Source organism: Theropithecus gelada, chromosome 15 (genome assembly GCF_003255815.1).
Source record: "Theropithecus gelada isolate Dixy chromosome 15, Tgel_1.0, whole genome shotgun sequence".
Taxonomy (NCBI): domain Eukaryota; kingdom Metazoa; phylum Chordata; class Mammalia; order Primates; family Cercopithecidae; genus Theropithecus; species Theropithecus gelada.
Genome location: NC_037683.1, coordinates 11243612 through 11263903, shown reverse-complemented (window position 1 = coordinate 11263903; position 20292 = coordinate 11243612). Strand labels below are relative to the sequence as shown.

General features: G+C 55.3%; 1 protein-coding gene across 2 annotated transcripts in view; it reads right to left on the bottom strand.

The window, feature by feature from the left end:
- The window catches only part of SH2D3C (SH2 domain containing 3C), a 41078-nt gene extending 28879 nt beyond the window's left edge, over positions 1 to 12199 (bottom strand). Inside the window, exons 1-2 of one of the 2 annotated variants that reach the window (XM_025360092.1) lie at positions 12021 to 12199; positions 7848 to 8325 (exon numbers count right to left, since the gene is read on the bottom strand). In XM_025360092.1, the coding sequence (XP_025215877.1) occupies positions 7848 to 8325; positions 12021 to 12057 (515 nt within the window). In that variant the 5' untranslated portion in view covers positions 12058 to 12199. Of the gene's footprint in view, positions 1 to 4984; positions 5239 to 7847; positions 8326 to 12020 lie in introns of those variants that run through there. The other variant, XM_025360093.1, reaches the window with a different exon arrangement.
- Between the last annotated feature and the right edge of the window lie 8093 nt (positions 12200 to 20292).

Here is a 20292-nt window from a genome sequence, read left to right as displayed (position 1 = left end):
CTGCCCCACCCTGGCCCTCTTTCATGATGGTGGCCTGGTCCTCTGCAGAGGGCTGTCTGCTCTCTGTCCCTGTCTGTTCCCTTGGGCCTTGAGGCCTGGACATATGTCCTCAAGTGGAGACCTCCCCAAGCTCTGCCACCTGCCTCTCAGCTTTTCCCCTGCCCCCGATCCCTGGCTCCGTGCCTTCCCTCTCTGAAGCCCAACTTCCTCATCTGTAAAGTGGGCACAGTATAACTACCTCCCCAGAAGGGCATGAGAAGGAGGGGTGCAAGTTCCCTGGCCCATGTGGGGCTCCTCTTGCTGTCCCAGCCTCTACCCACGAAGATCAGCCACCCTCCCACCCTGCCCCTCCTGGGGGGCTGGGCTGAAGTTGCTTTCCTCCCTTTTTTTTTTTTTTTTTTTTGAGATGGAGTCTTGCTTTGTTGCCCAGGAGTGCAGTGTCATGATCTCGGCTCACTGCAACTTCCGCCTCCCGGGTTCAAGTGATTCTCTTGCCTCAGCCTCCTAAGTAGCTGAGACTACAAGTGCGTGCCACCATGCCCGGCCAGTTTTTGTATTTTTAGTAGAGATGGGGTTTCACCACGTTGGCCGGGCTCGTCTTGAACTCCTGACCTCAGGTGATCCACCTGCCTTGGCTTCCCAAAGTGCTGGGGTTACAGGCGTGAGCCCTTTCCTTCCTTCACGCCCATCTTCACTCCTTCCTTCATGCCCATCTTCACTCACCCACTGCAGAGAAGCAACAGGCACCTGCCCGCTCTGAGCTTCTCAGTCCTTAAAGGCCCTGGGCAAAGAGAGCTGGGTGGAAAGCCCCATCTCGCCCAGGATACCAGCCATGGGGCCTGTGGGATTCCCTGCCGGGACGATTCTTGGCTTTAGTCCTGCCCCACTCCCCAAGATGGGCCACTATTGTGTCCAGCACATCCTGCTCCCTCTCCACCGTCTGGAGCCCTCAGTCTTCCTGAGCAGGCTGGGGTGTCCAGCAGGAGCTCAGGACGGGCGACAGCCCTGTGAGGAGAAGGCCATTCTTCCCAGGGCAGAGCTGAGGATGCTGGGCCCTGAGAGCTGCCACCCGAGTCTCAAAACCTGCCAAAGAAGAGAGTGAAAACAAAAGGCATCTACTGAGCGCTGGCGGCTGATGGAATGCCTGTGATCTCGAAGCCCCATTTTACAGCGGAGAAAACTGAAGCTTGTAACTTGACCCAGGGCATGCAGCTGCTCAGACTAGAACCAGTTGGCCTGATGTCTAATTCTCTGCTCTGTTCCTTACATGGGTGGACCCCCCCCCCCCCCCCAGATATTGGGAGCCATTTCTGGGTGGAGAGGAGGAAAAGCTAGAGAGGGAAGGCAAAGAAACAGACAAACAAAAAAATAACATTTCAACCAGAGCCCAGAACCAATGTCAGGAAGAGGAAATGGGGTGGAGCCTGAGCGGGCCCTCAGCTGAGAGGTAGGAAGTGGCGTGGCTCTGGGCAAGTCCCTCTCATCGGGCCTCAGTTTCCCCTTCTACAGCATGAGTAGCTCCTGTTTACTGGTACTTACTTGGGCCAAGCCCAGAATAAATGCTTTACCTGACATATCCCATCCTCACAGTGACTCTATGAAGCAGCTGCTGTCATTGTCCCCAATTTACTGATGGGGAAACTAAGGCTCAGAGAGGAAAAGGGACTGGCTCAAAGCCACACAGTCAGTAGGCCTCTGAGCTACTGCTGTACCTGACCCCTATCCTCCCCAGCCCTCACCCCACACAGGTCCAGCAGCCTGCAACAGGGTCCCCTGAGGGTTTGGGGGGATGTGGATCCAGCTAGGGATCAGGGGAACAGCCCATCCTTCCCAAACCAGCCCAGTTCCCACAGCCCAAGGCGTCCGGGGGTCTCAAGGACTGTGAGAAAGTCTCCACAGGAAATGAGAGCCAGGAGCAGCTGGGCCCCTTCGGAAGACAAGGACCAGCCTCCCAGAGCCTGAAGAGGCTGCACAGACGGGGCCCACCACGACCCCCTCCCCTGGTGGGTAATCGCTACCAGATGCCCGGCAGCTGACGTCACCCTGCAGGGCCGAGAGGGTCGTGGGACTCTGGGGAGAGTTGGGAATTTTTGGACCAGAATCAACATTCCAAAAGGAAATGGGGTGGGGGGTGGGGGAGTATCCTGGCCTGTTTTCAGTGCCTGGCACCAGGTCTGTGGCAGGGGCAACACAGGGTATCCCTGGTTCTCAAGTCTCCGTTTCCTTCCAAACAGCCCCTTGGGAGTGAGGGTCGGAGCTTGGATCTCCGGGTGGGAGGCAAAGGACACTCAGATGAGGCACTAAAATGCGACACAGAACAGCAATCAGATTATCCTAAAAGTTCGAGGCTGCCACAAGCTATGATCGAGCCACTGCACTCCAGCCTAGGCAACAGAATGAGACCCTGTCTCAAAAAGATATCAAACACAGAAAAGATCCTCCTAAAAAAAGGTCTTTTAAAAACATAAGTCACAGTGGAGCCTGTCGCTGTTCAAGGCCAGCAATGGCTCCCGTTTTGCTCAGAGCCAAAGCCAGGTCCTCGCTGGGCCCTTCCAGGCCCTATGTTATCTGTGCCCATTTCCATCCCAGCCTCCCGGACCACTCCTCCCTGTCCTCCCCACCTTGCTCTGCCCCAGTCACACTGGTCTCTGCTGTTCCCCAAACATGCCACCTCAGGGCCTTTATACTTGCTGTTCCCTGGGCCTGGTGTGCTCCTTCCCAGACAGTAAGAGGGTCTGTCCCTTCGTCTCCTTTGTTCAAATGTCACTTCCTCACTGAGCCTTTCTTTCTGGTTAACCTTCTTAAATTGGCACCGCCAGCCACTCCCTGCTTTCGCCAACCAATTCTAGAGCGGATTTTAAATTTTCTCGATAAGTCTTTTCTCTTCTAGTCGACCACAGAACTCATTTATCTTGTCTATCATCTGTCTCCCCTGCCCTGGAATGGGAACTCCCTGAGGGCAGGGTTTTGTCTGCCATGCTCACCGCTATCTCCCAGAACCTAGAACAGTGTCTGAGGCATAGCTGTACCTCAGTCAATATGAAAATGAATATCATTCCAACTCAACTGACTGCATCACCTCAAGCAAGTTATTAGCCTCACAAAAATCTCAATGTCTTCATCTGCAAAATGGGTTCCTTTCCAGGGGGTCATGGGAAGTCATTTGAAATAATGGTAGAAAAAGCTGGCTGGGCGCGGTGGCTCACGCCTGTAATCCCAGCATTTTGGGAGGCAGAGGCAGGCAGATCACCTGAGGTCAGGAGTTCGAGATCAGCCTGACCAACATGGAGAAACTCCGTCTCTACTAAAAATACAAAAAAAAAAAAAAAAAAATTAGCCAGGCGTGGCGGCACATGCCTGTAATCCCAGCTACTCGGGAGGCTGAGGCAGGAGAAATGCTTGAACCCAGGAGGCGGAGGTTGCAGAGAGCCGAGATCATGCCATTGCACTCCAGCCTGGACAACAAGAGTGAAACTCCATCTCAAAAAAAAAAAAATAAAGAAAGAAAGAAAAGAAAAGAAAAAGCTTTGAGATCTTTACTTGCAGGAGGGGAAATGTGACCTAGTGGTTAAGAGCTTGGGCTTAGGAGCTAGTCAGGCCTGGGATCAAAGAGTCAGGCCTGACACCCAATTTCTCTGTGACCCCAGGAGAGTCCCTTCCCCTCTCTGAGCCTCAGTCTCCTCACTGGCAAAATGGAGCAAGTAGAGGCTCCCACCTCACAGGCCCCATGAGCTAGACAACACCTGTCAGGTGCTCACTTGCTGTCAGCTGGTGATCATGCCTGGTGGGACCCTCGCCTGACAATTCCAGTGTGGGTGGGCATGGGGTAGGGAGTGCTGGGGCTTCCTGTCCCTCTCCAGGCTTGTGCTTCCTCCTCTGTAAGATGGATTGAGGAGCGCGGGTGCCTCTCTGGGACCTGCAGAAGACTGAGGGTCCTTGGGAGGTAGGCTAGGCTGGTGCTTTCTTTTTTTTTGAGGGGGGAGCTAAAGGTCCCTCCTCCCTCCTTCCTCTTCATCCCTATGATCTCAGCAGGGAACAGGACACCAGGAAACCCCTGCAGCCTCACCTTTTCCCCTTCCTTCCTTCTGCTCCAGGTGCACCCTGCCTCCCCAGGGGTGGGGGAGGGACAGTCTCCCCAGCTTAGGCCTGGGACAGCCTCCTCTAGACACTCAGGAACAGGGCCCCCGAACTTGCTCACTAGCAATTCCCTAATGTCCTCCTCCCCAAACTGGATGGATCCTCCGAGACCATCTCAGGCCCATCTGAACCACTGGGGAGACTGAGGACCAGAGTGGGGCAGGGCTAATCTGAGATCTCACGGACCAGACTGCTCCCCCAACTCCAGGGCACAGGGCTGAGGTTCAGAGACTTCTGGAAGGAATGTTCAACCGTGAGCCACCAGTGCAGATGGAGCACTGGGTCCCGGGGCACCAGAAGAGGGCTCAATCTGGTCTGCTAACCCCATCCTCCTTGGGACACTCCAGATGCTGGAGGGCAAGAGTCTCTCCATTTCCTTGGTCAGCTCCTGGCTAAGCATGATGCCAGAAGCACTGCTAGGCCCACCAGGGCTCTGTCCACAGAGCAAGAAGGCTTGGGCTGGGTCCTGGACTTGCCATTCTCAGAGGCCCTAGCCCTGCTGGAGAGGGATGTGTTGCCCAGGTGTTAAAAGCATGGGCCAGGAAGCTGGGATTAAACCCTGATTCTGACGCTCACCGGCTGTGTCAAAGGCGGCAGGCAAGTCTTTCTTTCCTCATCTATAAAATGGGGGTGATAATAGTACCTCTCTCCTGGAGCTGTTGTGTAGAGTAGATAAGCAGATGCCTGACCTGCGGTGATAAAATTACACCCAAAGAAAGCTGGCTTAGAAAAGTCCTTGATGCTAACCCCACCCCCAAATTTGTCAGTTGCCCCAGGGGTGCAGATTTCCTCCTTCGACCTCTCCTGCTCCCCGCTGGCCCTCCTCAGGCCCAGCTCGGTCACTCACCCTCGGGACCCCAGCGCGGGGCACCTTCGGCCCACAGCAGTCATGCTTCCCCCGCTGTCGCCGCCTGCAGCCCGGGGACCTCCTAAGCTCAGCGGCTCCCGCCTTTCTCAGGCCACGGGGCTGCGGAGTTCAGTGCCGGATTCCGGGGGCGGAGACTGACCTGTAGACCACGCCCCCCAGACACGCCCCTGCGCTCCTTGCCTGGCCCGGCTCCACCGCCTACTCCACAGGCAGGGAAGGACGCTCCCCGCCTCGGACACGGCCCTCCGCCTCCGGTCTCGCTCCGCCTCCGGTCTCGCTCCGCCCCCTCCCCCATCAGTCCGTGTTGGGAAGGCCGCGCCCCCTAGCACACCCCTCCACCTCGCCCGCCAGGCACCGAAGCTCGCTCCCCAACAGCTCTCCGCGCAGCCTGGGTTAGGCCACGCCCCTATACACGCCCTCAACTCCGCCTCGCCTCGCCCCACCCCGCCCCGCCCCGCTCCCGCGAAACTCGGCTTCCCTGAGTGGGAGGGGCCAGGCCTCTGGTGCAGTCTCATACCTTGGGATGCCTTAGAACGCCCCAGGACCCATCATCCAGCCCTCTCCCCTACATACAATCCTTGGTCCTCTACTCCCGAATGAGGGCGAATGTAGGAGGGGATGGCAGAAGGCAGCCAGAGATAGTGGAAAAACATGAGTTCTATTAATCGTAAATATAGCGTTCCCATTTACTGAGTGCAGCATGCCAGCCACTGTGTTGAGATTTTACAGGTATGTTATTCTTGAATCCTCACCACAACCCGACCAGGTAGGCGCTATTGTTATGTTCATTTATCAGATGAGAAACTGAGGCTCCAAGAGAGGAGCAGATTTGTCCACTCATGCAGCCAGTAAGAGGCAGAATCTGGACTGGATTCATTCTACCCCTTTACATGGTCCTCTTCGCTGATCAGGGGTTTAGGCAATTACAGCTCAGAGACAGAGGCTGTGCTTGGTGTCTCAGGAAAAAGCTGCTCAAGAAAGTTACCAGAAAAAGAAAGAAAGAAAGAAAGAAAGGTCCCAGAACTGGCCCTACAATTACTTTTGCTCAGCTGGCTTTTGATTGATTTATTTTTTTTTTGAGTTGGAGTCTCGCTCTGTCACCCAGGCTGGAGTGCAATGGCGCGATCTTGGCTCACTGCAACCTCTGCCTCCCAGGTTCAAGCAATTCTCCTGCCTCAGCTTCCCGAGTAGCTGGGATTACAGGTGTGCGCCACCACGCCCGGCTAATTTTTGTATTTTTAGTAGAGATAGGGTTACACCATGTTGGTCGGGCTGGTCTCTTTGGCCAGGCTGGTCTCAAACTCCTGACCTCGTGATCCGCCTATCTCGGCCACCCAAAGTGTTGGGATTACAGGCATGAGCCACTGCGCCTGGCCAACTGACTTTTTTTCTTTCTTTCGACAGGCACATGTGACTGGTGTGGTTGATACAAAGGTTCTAAGGATTGAAAAGTTGGGGACGCCTTTGGCTGGGATTGAGGGGTCTCCCGGGATGTGAAAGACATGGCCCTAGGGTTGAGAAGGTGGTGAGTCCAATGTGGTACATAAGTGTGCAGCCTCTGGAGGCAAGCAGATTCTGCTCAAATCCCAGCTCTGTGTAACCTTGGTTGAGTCTCAGTTTCCCAATCTGTAAATGGGGCTAATAATTGAATCTTTTTTTTTTTTTTTCCGAGAGTGAGTCTTGCTCTGTCGCCGAGTCTGGAGCACAGTGGCATGATCTCGGCTCACTGCAACCTCCACCTCCCGAGTTCAAGCAATTCTCATGCCTCCACCTCCCGAGTAACTGGGATTACAGGCACATGCCACCACGCCCTGCTAGTTTTTGTATTTTTAGTAGAGATGGGGTTTCACCATGTTGGCCAGGCTGGTCTCAAACTCCTAGCCTCTCAAAATACTAGGATTACAGGCATGAGCCACCGCACCCAGCCTTAATGACTGAATCTTCTACTGAGTTTTCAGGGAGATATTTGTTCTGATACCCAGTAAAAATGCTTACTAAATGGGAGCTATTGTCCTATTATCACAATTTGTATTTTTGCATGAACTCAACTCACCCTATAACCAAACTAAGCTAACAAATCAAATGGTTTTCTAGACTAGGTGGAGGTATTGTCCAGCAGAACTAATGGTGACGATTTGGGTGAGGGGATTCAGGGCAGGGATCTAGTGACTGGGTTTAGGATCCATCCAGCAGCTGAGGGCCCGTGCTAGAGGCTGACTGGGGCTTTGGAGGCAGGGGGGTCTCGGTTCACATGCTGGCTTTGTCATTAGCAAATGTGCACCCTGACTGAGGCAGATGACATTACCATGTGAATCTCAGCTTCCTCATCTGTCCTATGGAAACGGTAACAGTCTCGCCTTGCCAGTTTTATTTTGCTAATTACAAGTAAAGGGTTTATCACAGTGCCTGGTCTACAGTAAGCACCTGGTCAATGTGTAGGTTTTTTTCTTTTTAACCCAGATGTGTACTGGGTTTAAAAGAAGCCCAGGCGTGGTGGCTCATGCCTGTAATCCCAGCACTTTGGGAGGCCAAGGCGGGCAGATCACCTGAGGTCAGGAGTTCGAGGCCAGCCTGGCCAACATGGTGAAACCCTGTCTCTACTAAAAATACAAAAATTAGCCGGGCGTGGTGCCTGGAGCCTGTAGTCCCAGCTACTCAGGGGGCTGAGGCAGGAGAATCGTTTGAACCCAGGAGGCAGAGGTTTCAGTGAGCCAGGATCATACCACTGCACTCCAGCCTGAGAGACAGAGCAACACTCTGTGTCAAAAAGAAAAAAAGAAAAGAAAAGAAAAAAAAAACAGAAGCCATCCCTGCAGGTCCCAACCAGTCCCTAGGCACCTACCTTTCTGAGTGCACGTCCCTGGGAGGTCTCTCCTCTTTTGTGTCTCCTGTGGGGACCTCAGGCTTTCTGATGGGGTCTACCTCCACTGCTGAAGGGTTGGGTTCCACTGCTGGGATGTCCTCTAGAGGGCCATTGGCCTTCACCATCACCTCCTTGGCTGCCTCCAAGCCTGGGGGGTCGGGTACACCTCGGGGTACCAGGTTGGGCTTGGGACCCACCTCCTGGGCCTGCCGGACAGCCTGTGAGTTCTGTGCTTTCTTGATGCTGGGGCGAGGCATGGTGCCCATGTGGCTGTACATGTCACTGGAGCGGGCATAGGCTGGGGGACTCTTGGGCACCGTCACCATGTCATCCTGCGTGGCTTCAAAGATGTCAGGCTCCAAATGGGACTGCCTACTGATGGGAGCTAAGGATCGTCTCAGAGTGAAGGACCGAGGGAGGTTGGAGAGACTCCCAAAGCCCTTGAACTTGAAGAACTCTAGCAGAGGGGAAGGGAAGGAAAAGAAGGTAATGACAATGTCAACATCAGTAATAATAAAGAACAATTCCTGCAGTTTCACTCGGTGAGGGGCTAAAGAGGGCTGGGGGCTTCCTGGATACCCCTTCTAATTGTTAACACACCCCTGGAAGTGGTATAAGATGGGAGCTTTGGGATCACATAGTCCTGGACTTGAATTCCTGCTCTTTCACATCCTAGCTGTGTGACCTTAGGCAAGTCACTTGACCTCTCTGAGCTGAACCTCATTCTCCACATCAGTAAAATAGAGATTCCAACACCTACCTCCTAGGGCAATGTGAGAATTAAAGAAAAGCTTAGGCCAGGCATGGTGGCTCACGCCTGTAATCCCAGCACTTTGGGAGGCTGATGCGGGTGGATCACCTGAGGTCAGGAGTTCGAGACCAGCCTGGACAACATAGCAAGACCCTGTCTCTACCAAAAATAAAAAAGTAAGGCCAGGTGCTGTGGTTCACGCCTGTGATCCCAGCACTTTGGGAGGCTGAGGCAGGTGGATCACCTGAGGTCAGGAGTTTGAGACCAGCCCGGTCAACATGGTGAAAACCTGTCTGTACTAAAAATACAAAAGTTAGCCAGGCATGGTGGTGCATGTCTATAATCCCAGCTACTTGGGAGGCTGAGGCAGGAGAATCAATTGAACCCTGGAGGTGGAGGTTGCAGTGAGCCGAGATTGCATCATTGCACTCCAGCCTAGGCGATAAGAGTGAGACTCCATCTCTAAATAAATAAATAAATAAATAAATAAATAAATAAATAAAGTTAGCTGGATATGCTGGTGTGTGCCTGTAATCCCAGCTAGTTGGGAGGCTGAGGCAGGAGGATGGCTTGAGCCCAGGAGTTCAAGGTTGCCGTGCACTATGATGGCACCACTGCACTCCAGTCTGGGCGACAGAGCAAGAACCTGTCTCTAATAGTAATAATTATTTATTTATTACTTTTTCTTTTGAGACAAGGTCTCGCTCTGTCACCCAGGCTGGAGTGCACTGGTGCAATCTTGGCTCACTGCAACCTCCGCTTCCTGGGTTAAAGCGATGCTCCTGCCTCAGCCTCCCAAGTAGCTGGGATTACAGGCAAGTGCCACCACGCCCGGCTGATTTTTGTACTTTTAGTAGAGACAGGGTTTCACCATGGTGGCCAGGCTGGTCTCAAACTCCTGACCTCAAGGGATCCACCCACCTCAGCCTCCAAAAGTGTTGGGATTACAGGGGTGAGCCACCGCGCCCGGCCACTGACAATAATAATTTTAAAATTTCTGAAAATGATTCTGCATCTGCCAAACATGTGCTGCAAGAATTCTCAGCATAACTCGGTGACACAGTTTAATTCCCATTTTCCAGATGTGAAAATTGAGATTGAGAGCAGTGTAATGAACTGAGGTCACGCTGCTGGTAGGTGGAGCAGGTATGCGTGTTTTGTGCTCGTATTGGGGGTTGGGGCGTGTTCCAGCCAGCCTCTGTGCACCTGGGGTGGGGGTGGAATGAGGAGGGGGTTGTTGCGAGCCTAAGGGTCGCACTGTCTGTGGTTCTCTCCTTCCTGTCAGCTGAGCCCAGCTCCAGACTCAAGAGGAATGGCTGGGGTGATACCATCTCCTGGTTTCCACAGGGGTGCATGTGAGTTCCCTACCCCTGCCCTCAGCTGTGGGACTGTCCCTTCTCACAGCCACCACCAACTGACTTCCCCATAGCCCCCAGATGAGCAAAAAGGAAAAACTCTAGCATTTTCCACGTCCTCAGCATCCTCCACCTCCTCAGCTGCTCGCACCCGTGCTGGGATGCAGGTAGGATGCCCCCAGTTGACAAGGGAGGAAACTGAGGTCCAGAGATGGGGAGGGACTCCCCCAGGGTCACACAGCAAGGCCACAGCTGAGCCTGGACACAGACCAAGGGCTCGGCACAGCTGGGTCAGTGCTCAGGGGTTTGTGTCCCAGCCCTGCTGGCCCCATTTGGTTATTGCCTTGGTCTCCCAAGAAACGTGGTCTCAAATGTGGCCGCTCTGCCCTTCCGCTGCATGCGGTGGGGGTGGAAATTGCATCAGTGGCCAGAGGGAGGACCCCCAACCACCTTCTTTCTCAGCATCATTGGTTTTGCCTCCTGGGCACCAGGCGTTTGGAGGAGATAGTGGGGGCCGGGAGGGAAACTGAGGCCCAGAGTCCAGGGTCTGGGATTGGGCCCTGCTCAATAGCCAGTGTGACCTCAGGCAAGTCTCCGGGCCTCAGCATTGCCCTCTGGGAAATGCAGTCATAATCGCTGCCCTTTACACCACCTGTCCCCCACCCTGGTGGGGTCAGATCAAAGGAATCAGGAGACAGAAAAAGTTTGCTGGGACTGGGAAGGACATACACAGGAAAACAGAGCAGTGGGCCAGTGTGGCCCCTCACCCTGGAGCCTGGTTCTAGTAGCTCTGGGCTCTTTCCCTACCCAAATGTCGGCTCCCAGCCTCACTGCTGTTGGGAATGTGGGACAGCATCCCAGGACACCCCCATCCCCCTGCCGCCCCAGTAACTCCCCACCTGGGATCCCATGACACCCCCATCCCCCTACCTGGGATCCCATGACACCCCCATCCCCCTGCCGCCCCAGTAACTCCCCACCTGGGATCCCATGACACCCCCATCCCCCTGTCGCCCCAGTAACTCCCCACCTGGGATCCCATGTAAGCCCAGGCCTGTGGGCAGGCGATGGAGTGTGCGAAGGCCTCCCCTGCCCAGCTGCGAGGTCAGAGACAGCCAGAGACACAGTGGACTGCAGAGATCGAGAGACACGGTGGGGAGACAAAGAGACAGAGACAAGAGAAGCACAGAGATGGAGAACGAAGTCAATGAGTCAGAGAGAGAGAGAGAGAGATGCTGGGCCAGAATGACAGCTAGAAAGCCACGGGGACGCCCAGAAGCAGAGACGTCTGCAGAGAGACAGTGATGGACAAAGAGAAAGAGAAACAAGGCTGGAAACAGGAGGATCGCTTGAGCCCAGGAGATCGAGACCAGCCTGGGCAACAAAGTGAGACCCCACCCCGGACTCTACAAAAAAAACAAAAAATCAATTTTATTGTTTACTTATCTTTTTATATTTACTTATTTTTTGAGATGCAGTCTTGCTGTGTCGCCCAGGTTGGAGTGCAGTGGTGCAATCTCACTGCAATCTCCACCTCCCGGGTTCAAGCGTTTCTTCTGCCTCAACCTCTTGAGTAGCTGGGATTACAGGTGCTTGCCACCACACCCGGCTAATTTTTTGTATTTTTAGTAGAGATGGGTTTCACCACATTGGCCAGGCTGGTCTCGAACTCCTGACCTCAGGTGATCCCCTGGCCTCGGCCTCCCAAAGTGCTGGGATTACAGGCATGAGCCACCACCGCACCCAGCCAAAAAAAAAAGTTAAATTGTGCCTGGAGTCCTAACTACTTGCCTAGCTACTTAAGAGGCTGAGGTGGGAGGATCACTTGAGCCTGGGAGGTCAAGACTGCAGTGAGCCGAGATTGTGCCACTGCACCCCAGCCTGGGTGACAGAGACACTGGCGTCCAAAGGTAAAAAACAAAAAAAGTAAAACAGTGAGAGAGAGAGAGAAACGGAAATGAAGACAGTGATGAAGAAACAGATGCAGAGAGAGGCCCAGAGGACAGCCAGGGATGGAGGACAGTGAAGACGGCACCCCGCACTCACTGAACTTTTTGCTGGTCTTCTTGGTCCCCTCTGTCATCTTGGCAAGTTGTGTGAAGCCCTTGGCCAGCTTGCGAGTGGCCGCTCAAGGCTCTGGACATCAAAGTTGAGGTGCCTCTCCCACCTCCCCTTCCCCTTTCTCTCACTCGCTTCCTCTGTGTATTTTTAAACCAGTGAAACTCCCACAGCTCCACCCTCCCCACCCTCTCCGCAGGGGGCGGGGGCTGGGGCCTCTCCTAGCCCCAGCCCCTGTGGGCCGCCTCCTTGGCCTCAGCAGCAGGGGCAGGGGGCAGACCGCAAGCCCGTGGGACCCGGAAGGTCTAAGGAGCAGGCCGCAGGCTCTGGGAACAGAGCCCAGTGGGCTGGGGGCCGCTGGGGACCTGCCAACAGCTGTCAGGGGGCCTGGCCGTCGGGCTGGGAAGGTGAGGGGAGTCAGGCCTGTGTGCAGGGCAGTTGCTTCTCAGCCTCTCTACCCAGGAGAGGGACTGGCAGCCGCAGATTGGAAAGAGCTGTGATCAGGCCTGTGGACTCTGGGCCACCCAGACCCAAGTTCCACTCTTGGCTGGCCATTTTGCCACGGTGTGTCCTCCCTGTGAACCGGGGGTACTTGCAATGCTCACTTCACCAGCTTCAGCCGTTGGTGTAGGGCCTGGCACAGAATCGGTGCCTACCAAAGCACAGTCACCGCTTTCCAAGCTATCAGGGAGATGTCATCATGTGGTCCACTGTACCCACTGGACAGAGATGGTGAAACCGAGGCACAGAGAGGCAGAGAGAATCCCCCAGGTAACACAGCTGGTTGCTGGCCCAGACTGGGTCACAACTCTCCCTTCTAGGCCCCTTAACCCATGGGCTGGTGCCTTCCCACACTACAAACTTACCGTGTGTGCAGGCTCAGGTGGGCAGACCAAGATGAGGAAATGCAACCTCCCCTCCATGGTCATCCTGAACATCTGCAAAGGGTGTCAGCAGCTGCTGGGGCTTGGGGCGGGGCCCAAGACCCAGGGCTTCCAATCCCAGCTACTTCCACCTCCGAAGCTTCAGTCACCTGATTTCTAGAATGGGGAGAAGTGGGAGGTATGCAGCCAACCTGCAGGGTTTCGGCATTTTATCTTGGACCCCAGGATGGCAACCCGGGCTGTGAGAGGAGTCCACTGCCATCTGATAGGGCATTTCCTGCATCCTCCATTAACAGTAACAGCCCCAGGGCGGGCATGGTGGCTCACACCTACAATCCCAGCATCTTGGGAGGCGGAGGCGGGTGGATCACCTGAGGTCAGGGGTTCGAGCACAGCCTGGCCAACATAGTGAAACCTCGTCTCTATTAAAAATACATTTTAAAAAATTAGCCGGGTGTGGTGGTGTGCACCTGTATCCCCAGCTACTCGGGAGGCTGAGGCAGGAGAATTGCTTGAACCAGGGAGGCAAAAGTTGCAGTGAGCCAAGATCGTACCACTGCACTCCAGCCTGGTGACAGAGGGAGACCCTATCTCAAAAAAAAAAAAAAAAAAAGGGCCAGGCGCGGTGGCTTACGCCTGTAATCCCACCACTTTGGGAGGCCCAGGTGGGTGGATCACGAGGTCAGGGGTTCGAGACCAGCCTGATCAACATAGTGAAACCCTGTCTGTGCTAAAAATACAAAAATTAGCTGGGCATGGTGGCGGGCGCCTGTAATCCCAGCTACTTGGGAGGCTGAGGCAGGAGAATTGCTTGAACCAGGGAGGCAGCAGTTGCAGTGAGCCGAGATCGTGCCACTGCACTCCAGTCTGGGCGACAGAGCAAGACTCCGTCTCAAAACAAAAAAAAAAAAGCAGAGGCAGACAATGGACAGACCGACAACCAAGTGTCCTAACTCCCCGGCTGGTATCCCCTAGCGGAAGATAGAAGGTAAGTCCCCAGCTTCTCTCCTGGGAGGGGGTTGCAGTGTGACTTGGGTTAGCTGCCAAGGCTATGCTGCTTCCTGTCCAGGCCTGCTCCTGACTTGCTATGTGATCCCTCACAAGACACTTTGCCTCTCCGGGCCACAGTTTCCTCATCTGTGAAATGCACCCACCGCAGCCCCCACTTCCTTGGGTTGTTGGGAGGGCGAGAGAGGCAAACGGAGGTCCAGCCTCCGCAAGCCCTGGCTGTGGTTGCTGAGAGATAGGCACAGATAAGGGGCAGATTGGCACAGGACAGGGAATCCTGACAGGCACGCACAAGGCATGAGACCTGGGAATCCCAACCACAGAGATGCTGTGTTGCTGCGGCAGAGGCACCTCGTCAGTGCTGGGGCCCGTCTGCTCTTGGCCCGGGCGCCAGGGCAGTTTCTGGCACCCCTAGGAGAATGAATAGGGCTCAGTGTGGTGGCTCCGCTGAGCTCAGAGCCCCCTTTGTGCTGCCTGGAGTGGCCGTTAGGAGTGCAGCCGAGGACCTGCCGGCGGGTGGCTGTCCTGCGGGAGCTCTTCAGCTTGCCCTGCCCTGAACATCCCTGAGTGCTTTCCGACCTCCAGGCCTTTTGCTCAGGCTGGCCCCACCTGCCTCAGGCTTTTACCTTCTTGGGATCCCTCCAGGTTGGCTTGAGGCTATAGGGCCCTAGGATCCCTGAATTCATTTCTTTCTTTCTTTCTTTTTTTTTTTTTTTTGACAGAGTCTTAAAAAAACTACAGACAGAAACTTAAAAAAAAAAAGGTCTGGCCGGGCGCGGTGGCTCACGCCTATAATCCCAGCACTTTGGGAGGCTGAGGCAGGCGGATCACGAGGTCAGGAGATTGAGATCATCCTGGCTGACACAGTGAAACCCCGTCTCTACTAAAAATACAAAAAAAATTAGTGGGACGTGGTGGCGGGCGCCTGTAGTCCCAGCTATTGGGAAGGCTGAGGCAGGAGAATGGCGTGAACCCGGGAGGCAGAGCTGGCTGTGAACCAAGATCGCACCACTGCACTCCAGCCTGAGGGACAGAGCGAGACTCCATTTCAATTAAAAAAAAAAAGAAGCTCCAGGCTAGAGTTCAGTGGTGCTATCTTAGCACCACAACCTCCGCCTTCTGGGTTTAAGGAATTCTCCTGCCTCAACCTCCCTAGTAGCTGAGATTACAGGCGCGCCCCACCACGCCCGGCTATTTATTTATTTATTTTTTAGTAGAGGCGGGGTTTCACTATGTTGGTCAGGCTGGTCTCAAACTCCTGATCTCAGGTGATTCTCCAGCCTCAGCCTCCCAAAGTGTTGGGATTCCAGGCGTGAGCCGTGGCACCCAGCCGCCTGCTCTCACTTCTGTCCCCTATCCTTGCCCCTCTTCCTCAGTCTGTGACTCAAGCAGGGACAGTGTGGTGGGGGCCTATGGAGAGGACAGAGAAGACAGGCTCACGGACAGGGCAGGTACCATGAAGAGTTGGAGACCTTAAACTTCATCGTCAAAGGCATCAGACCCATGCAATTCTGGGTTCAATCCCCACCTCCATGACCTTCGACAAGTCATGTCACCTCTCTGAGCCTCTCTTTTTTTTTCCTCATCAGTAAAACAGAATATAACATCCCTTACATGATCTCATGGCAGTGAAATAAAATATTTATACCAAGGGTATAATTTTGATTTAATTCCCTTGTGTCCTTATTTGCATATTCCAAACAGACCTGAAGCCTTCTGAGAGAGGCCAGGGCCCCTTCCATATGAGGACTGGATCATGCTTCCCCCTCAGCTGATCTGACACTGGGGACAGTGTGGGCTGATGGCAAATGACCCTAGGCTTTAAGAGTAGAGACCTGGCTTTGAATCCCAGCTTCATAGCTTCCTGGCTGTGGAGCCTGGGGCAGGCCACACCAATCTGGGCCTCAATTTCCCCTTTTGTAACTTGGGTCTAGTAATAGCAACCTCCTAATAGGGGTGATGGAGAGTTTCAGGGAGACAACATAAGTCAGCCCCAGGCCAGGCACTGAGTCAGTTCCTGGCTAGTGTGGGCAGAACTTCTGTGATTGATTGATTGGAAACGGAGTTTCGCTCTTGTTGCCCCGGCTGGAGTGCAGTTGCCCAATCTCAGCTCACTGCAACTTCCCCGTCCTGGGCTCAAGTGATTCTCTTGCCTCTGGCCTCCTGGGTAGCTGGGATCACAGGCACCACCATGCCCGGTTAATTTTCTGTATTTTTATTAGAGACAGGGTTTCATCGTGTTGGCCAGGTTGGTCTTGAACTCTTGACCTCAGGTGATCTACCTGCCTCAGCCTCCCAAAGTGTAGGGATTACAGGCGTGAGCTACCACGCCTAGCCGATTTTTTTTTTTCTTTTTTTTTGAGACGGAGTCTCGCTCTGTCACCCAGGCTGGAGTGTGGAGCTCAGTGGCGCGATCTTGGCTCACTGCAAGTTCCGCCTCCCAGGTTCATGCCATTCTCCTGCCTCAGCCTCCCGAGTAGCTGGGACTACAGGCATGTGCCACCACGTCCCACTAATTTTTTTTGTATTTTTAGTAGAGACAGGGTGTCACCGTGTTAGCCAGGATGGTCTCGATCTCCTGACCTCGTGATCTGCCTGCCTCGGTCTCCCAAAGTGCTGGGATTACAGGCGTGAGCCACTGTGCCCAGCCTGATTTTTTTTTTTTTTTTAATTTTTTTGAGATGGAGTCTTACTCTGATGCCCAGACTGGAGTGCAGTGGCACAATCCTGGCTCACTGCAACCCCCACCTCCCAAGTTCGAGTGATTCTCCTGCCTCAGCCTCCTGAGTAGCTGGGATTACAGGTGCGTGCCATCACGCCCAGCTAATTTTCCTATTTTTATTTTACCATGTTGGCCAGGCTGGTCTCGAACTCCTGACCTCGGGTGATTCACCTGCCTCCTCCTCCAAAAGTGGTGGGATTACAGGTGTGAGCCTTTTGGAGGAGGAGGCAACTTCTGTGATTTTAGAGGGTTGTGGGTATCACATGGCTGTTCTCTGTCCTGTACCCCTGCTATGCAGTTGACCCACTGTCTCTTCAGATGCACCAGCAACCAAGAGCAGCCCATTCCATGACTCCATCTTCTCCTTCTCTCCCATGCTTCCCGTCTGTCTCTGCTCAGAGGAAAACAGGGGGTCCAGGCTGTGGTCAGACAGCTGTCCAGCGCCTCCCTTTACTGTGCTGCCTTTACCTTCTCTGTTAAATGGCAGCAGGACCAGCAGCTCTCTTGGGGCAGACATCTACCAAGGACTGGCCACATGCCCAGCCCAGCCTTGCCAGTTTAGCCGATCCCTGGGAAGCAGGAAACGTTTCCAGTGAGAAATCACTCCTTTCTTCTTACTTGTGCCTGGGTTTTGCCAGCTTGGTGATCTGGGGCCCCGGACCTGGGCAGCCTGGGTAGCCTTGTGACAGGCATCCGGTCTTTCCTGCCTCTCTTGCCTGCCTGCATCCTACAGTGGGGACTGAGGCCCTGAGGCCCCAAGGGGAAGTGACAGGCGGATGTTGGGGTTCAGACCAGGGATGGTGGGGTATAGGTGACAACTCCACCGGAACTTCTGCTAGGGCCTCTGCCCACAGGATGTGACTTAGGGAGGGCTCATGGCTTGAGCTGTAGTCGGATAGTGGAGGCCACACAAACCCACCATAGATCCCCACCCACCGCGCTACTGCTCAGACCAATGGTGCCATGCCCCAGCAATGCCGTGGCTCCACCCCTAGGCCAGATGGGCAGGGCCCTGAGATGGGGAAGTGCTGGGGTTTGTGCCAGACTGACCTGGTTCAAATACCAGTATGGTCACTGACCAGCTGTTTGACCCAGGCCAAGTGATGTCACCTGTGAGTCTCAGGATCCTGATGTGTACAATGGAGGTGACAACAGTACCCATATGGTTGAGTGGCAACCGAGATAATTCTCATAAATCGGTAAGTAGGGCTGGGACCATTTATTTTCCATCAATAAATTGTCATTACTAAAATTTTTATGGTCTCCCTCCTTATCCTCCCCACCTCCAATTTATTTATTTATTTATTTATTTTTCAGACGGAGTCTCGCTCTGTCGCCCAGGCTGGAGTGCAGTGGTGCGATCTCGGCTCACTGCAAGCTCTGCCTCCCGGGTTTACGCCATTCTCCTACCTCAGCCTCCCGAGTAACTGGGACTACAGGCGCCCGCCACCTCGCCCGGCTAGTTTTTTGTATTTTTTAGTAGAGACGGGGTTTCACCGTGTTAGCCAGGATGGTCTCAATCTCCTGACCTTGTGATCCGCCCGTCTCGGCCTCCCAAAGTGCTGGGATTACAGGCTTGAGCCACCACCCCCGGCCCCCACCTCCAATTTAGCTAACAGCCTCCTGCTTCTAATAGTGTACCCATGAACCTGACCCTACCTCTCTCCCTGCCTAAACCCCTCTCTGGTTCTACACTACTCTCAGGAGGAGAGGCTCCTTCCTCCTCAGCCTGACTTTCCAGCCCCTCCCTGGTAATGCCCTTCCCCAGAACAGGACCTCTTGTGACATCAAGGTCATCAAAGCCATTCCAGCCTCCTCCTAGGAGGCTTTGAGGCTAAGCAGTGTGGGGTCAGAGCTGGGAGCCACCCCGAGGGTTTTTTTTTGAGACGGAGTCTCACTCTGTCACCAGGCTGGAGTGCAGTGGCAAGACCTCGGCTTACTGCAACCTCCACCTCCTGGGTTCAGGCGATTCTCCTGCTTCAGCCTCCTGAGTAGCTGGGACTACAGGCACCCAACACCACGCCCGGCTAAGTTTTGTATTTTTAGTAGAGATGGGGTTTCAACATATTGGCCAGGCTGGTCTCGAACTCCTGAACTTGTGATCTGCCTGCCTCGGCCTCCCAAAGTGCTGGGATTACAGGCGTGAGCCACCGCGCCCACCCTAAGGGCAGGAAGAGAGGGTACTTCTTGCAGGAAGAGAGGGTACCCAGAGTCTAGGGGAGTGTGGAATCAGGGGAAAACCGCCCCGAACGCAGGAAGGCTTAGGGAGACAGTAGAGAGATTTGCATGGCCACAGCCTGGGAGGTGGGGTGTGAACTGGAAAGAGCTTCCAATGTCACATTCAGGTTCTTCGGGGACAGAGAGGCCAGACTGGGGGGCCAGGTCTCAGGATCCACCCGCAGAGGGCTGGAGAGGAGGGGGCAGATTGAAGCAGGGCAAAGGAGGCAGAAAAGACGGCTTTGCTGGAGGCTGTCCTTGGGCAGAGCTGGAGGGGGGATCTGGGGGCCGCTGGAGCCAGGAAGATGCAGGCGAAGGGATGGGCGCGATGGGGGAGGCAGATGGGGGGGTGAGTGGTGAGTTCCCACCTGCATAAGGACAGCAGGCCTCCCCAATGCTCTCCTCCTGGCCCAACCACGGATAGACTGAGTCAAGAGAATCCCCTTCACAGTCAGACACCCAGCTTCGGGTCCCAGCTTTGTCGCCGTGTGACCTTGGGCAAATGACCTCACCTCTGAGCCTCAATGTCCTCTTCTGCAAAATGGGTTAGTGATCCTGACTATGGGGCTGTTGATTCAGGATTCGGCGGGAACGCCCAGCACTTAAGCACACAAGAGTGCTGAGAAAATGGTAGCTGTTTTTTGCGATTATTGACCCGGGGCCTGATCAGCTCTGGCGCGACTCGGCGAAGGAGCGAGTCCTGCGGGTCCCATCCCTGCCTCCTGGAGAGCCAGGCTCCAACGATAGAAGGCCCGGGCGTTGCTTGCTCGTCGCCTCCAGTGCCGCCGCGCCCCCTGGCGGCCGTCGGTTGCCATGTCAACGGAGGGTGGCGGGGACCGGGGGAGGCGGAGGCGGGGGCCGTTTTCTCCTCCCAGGGCCGGAGGACGCTCCCTCCGCGCCTCCCGCCTTCGCCTCTTGGGGGGGCACTCCGAGCCGGGGAGGAAGGGGCTCTCCGCGGCAGCCGGCATGTGGGGGTAAACTGAGGCACGCGGCTGGGCGCCCGCAGCCAGGTGCCGAGCGCGGGGCCCCACCTCCGAAGGCGGAGGAGGGGCCGCGGGCGGTGACGCGCCGAGGGCGGCCGGCGGACAGCTAGCGAGCGGGCGGGCGGGCGGTGGCGGCGGCGGCGGCAGGTGCGGCCGCGGAGGGTGGGAGGGAGGAGGGCGGGGGCGGGCGCAGGAGGAGGGGAAGGCGAGTCCGGGCACCTCCCCCTTTATAACGCGCCCCCTCCCGGGCTCTCGGGCCGTCTCCTAGTCGGCTCTTCCCGTCTCGCCCCCTCGCCCGGCCGCCCCGGGCCCGGGCCCGGCCAGGGAGCCCCCAGGCCGCGGCTCGGGGGCTGCCCCCCCGCCCGCCGCCCCGCGCAGCCCGGCGGAGGCGGCGCCGTCGGAGGAGGAGGAGCAGGGCACTGCGGCTGGCCCCGGATCGGGCGCCA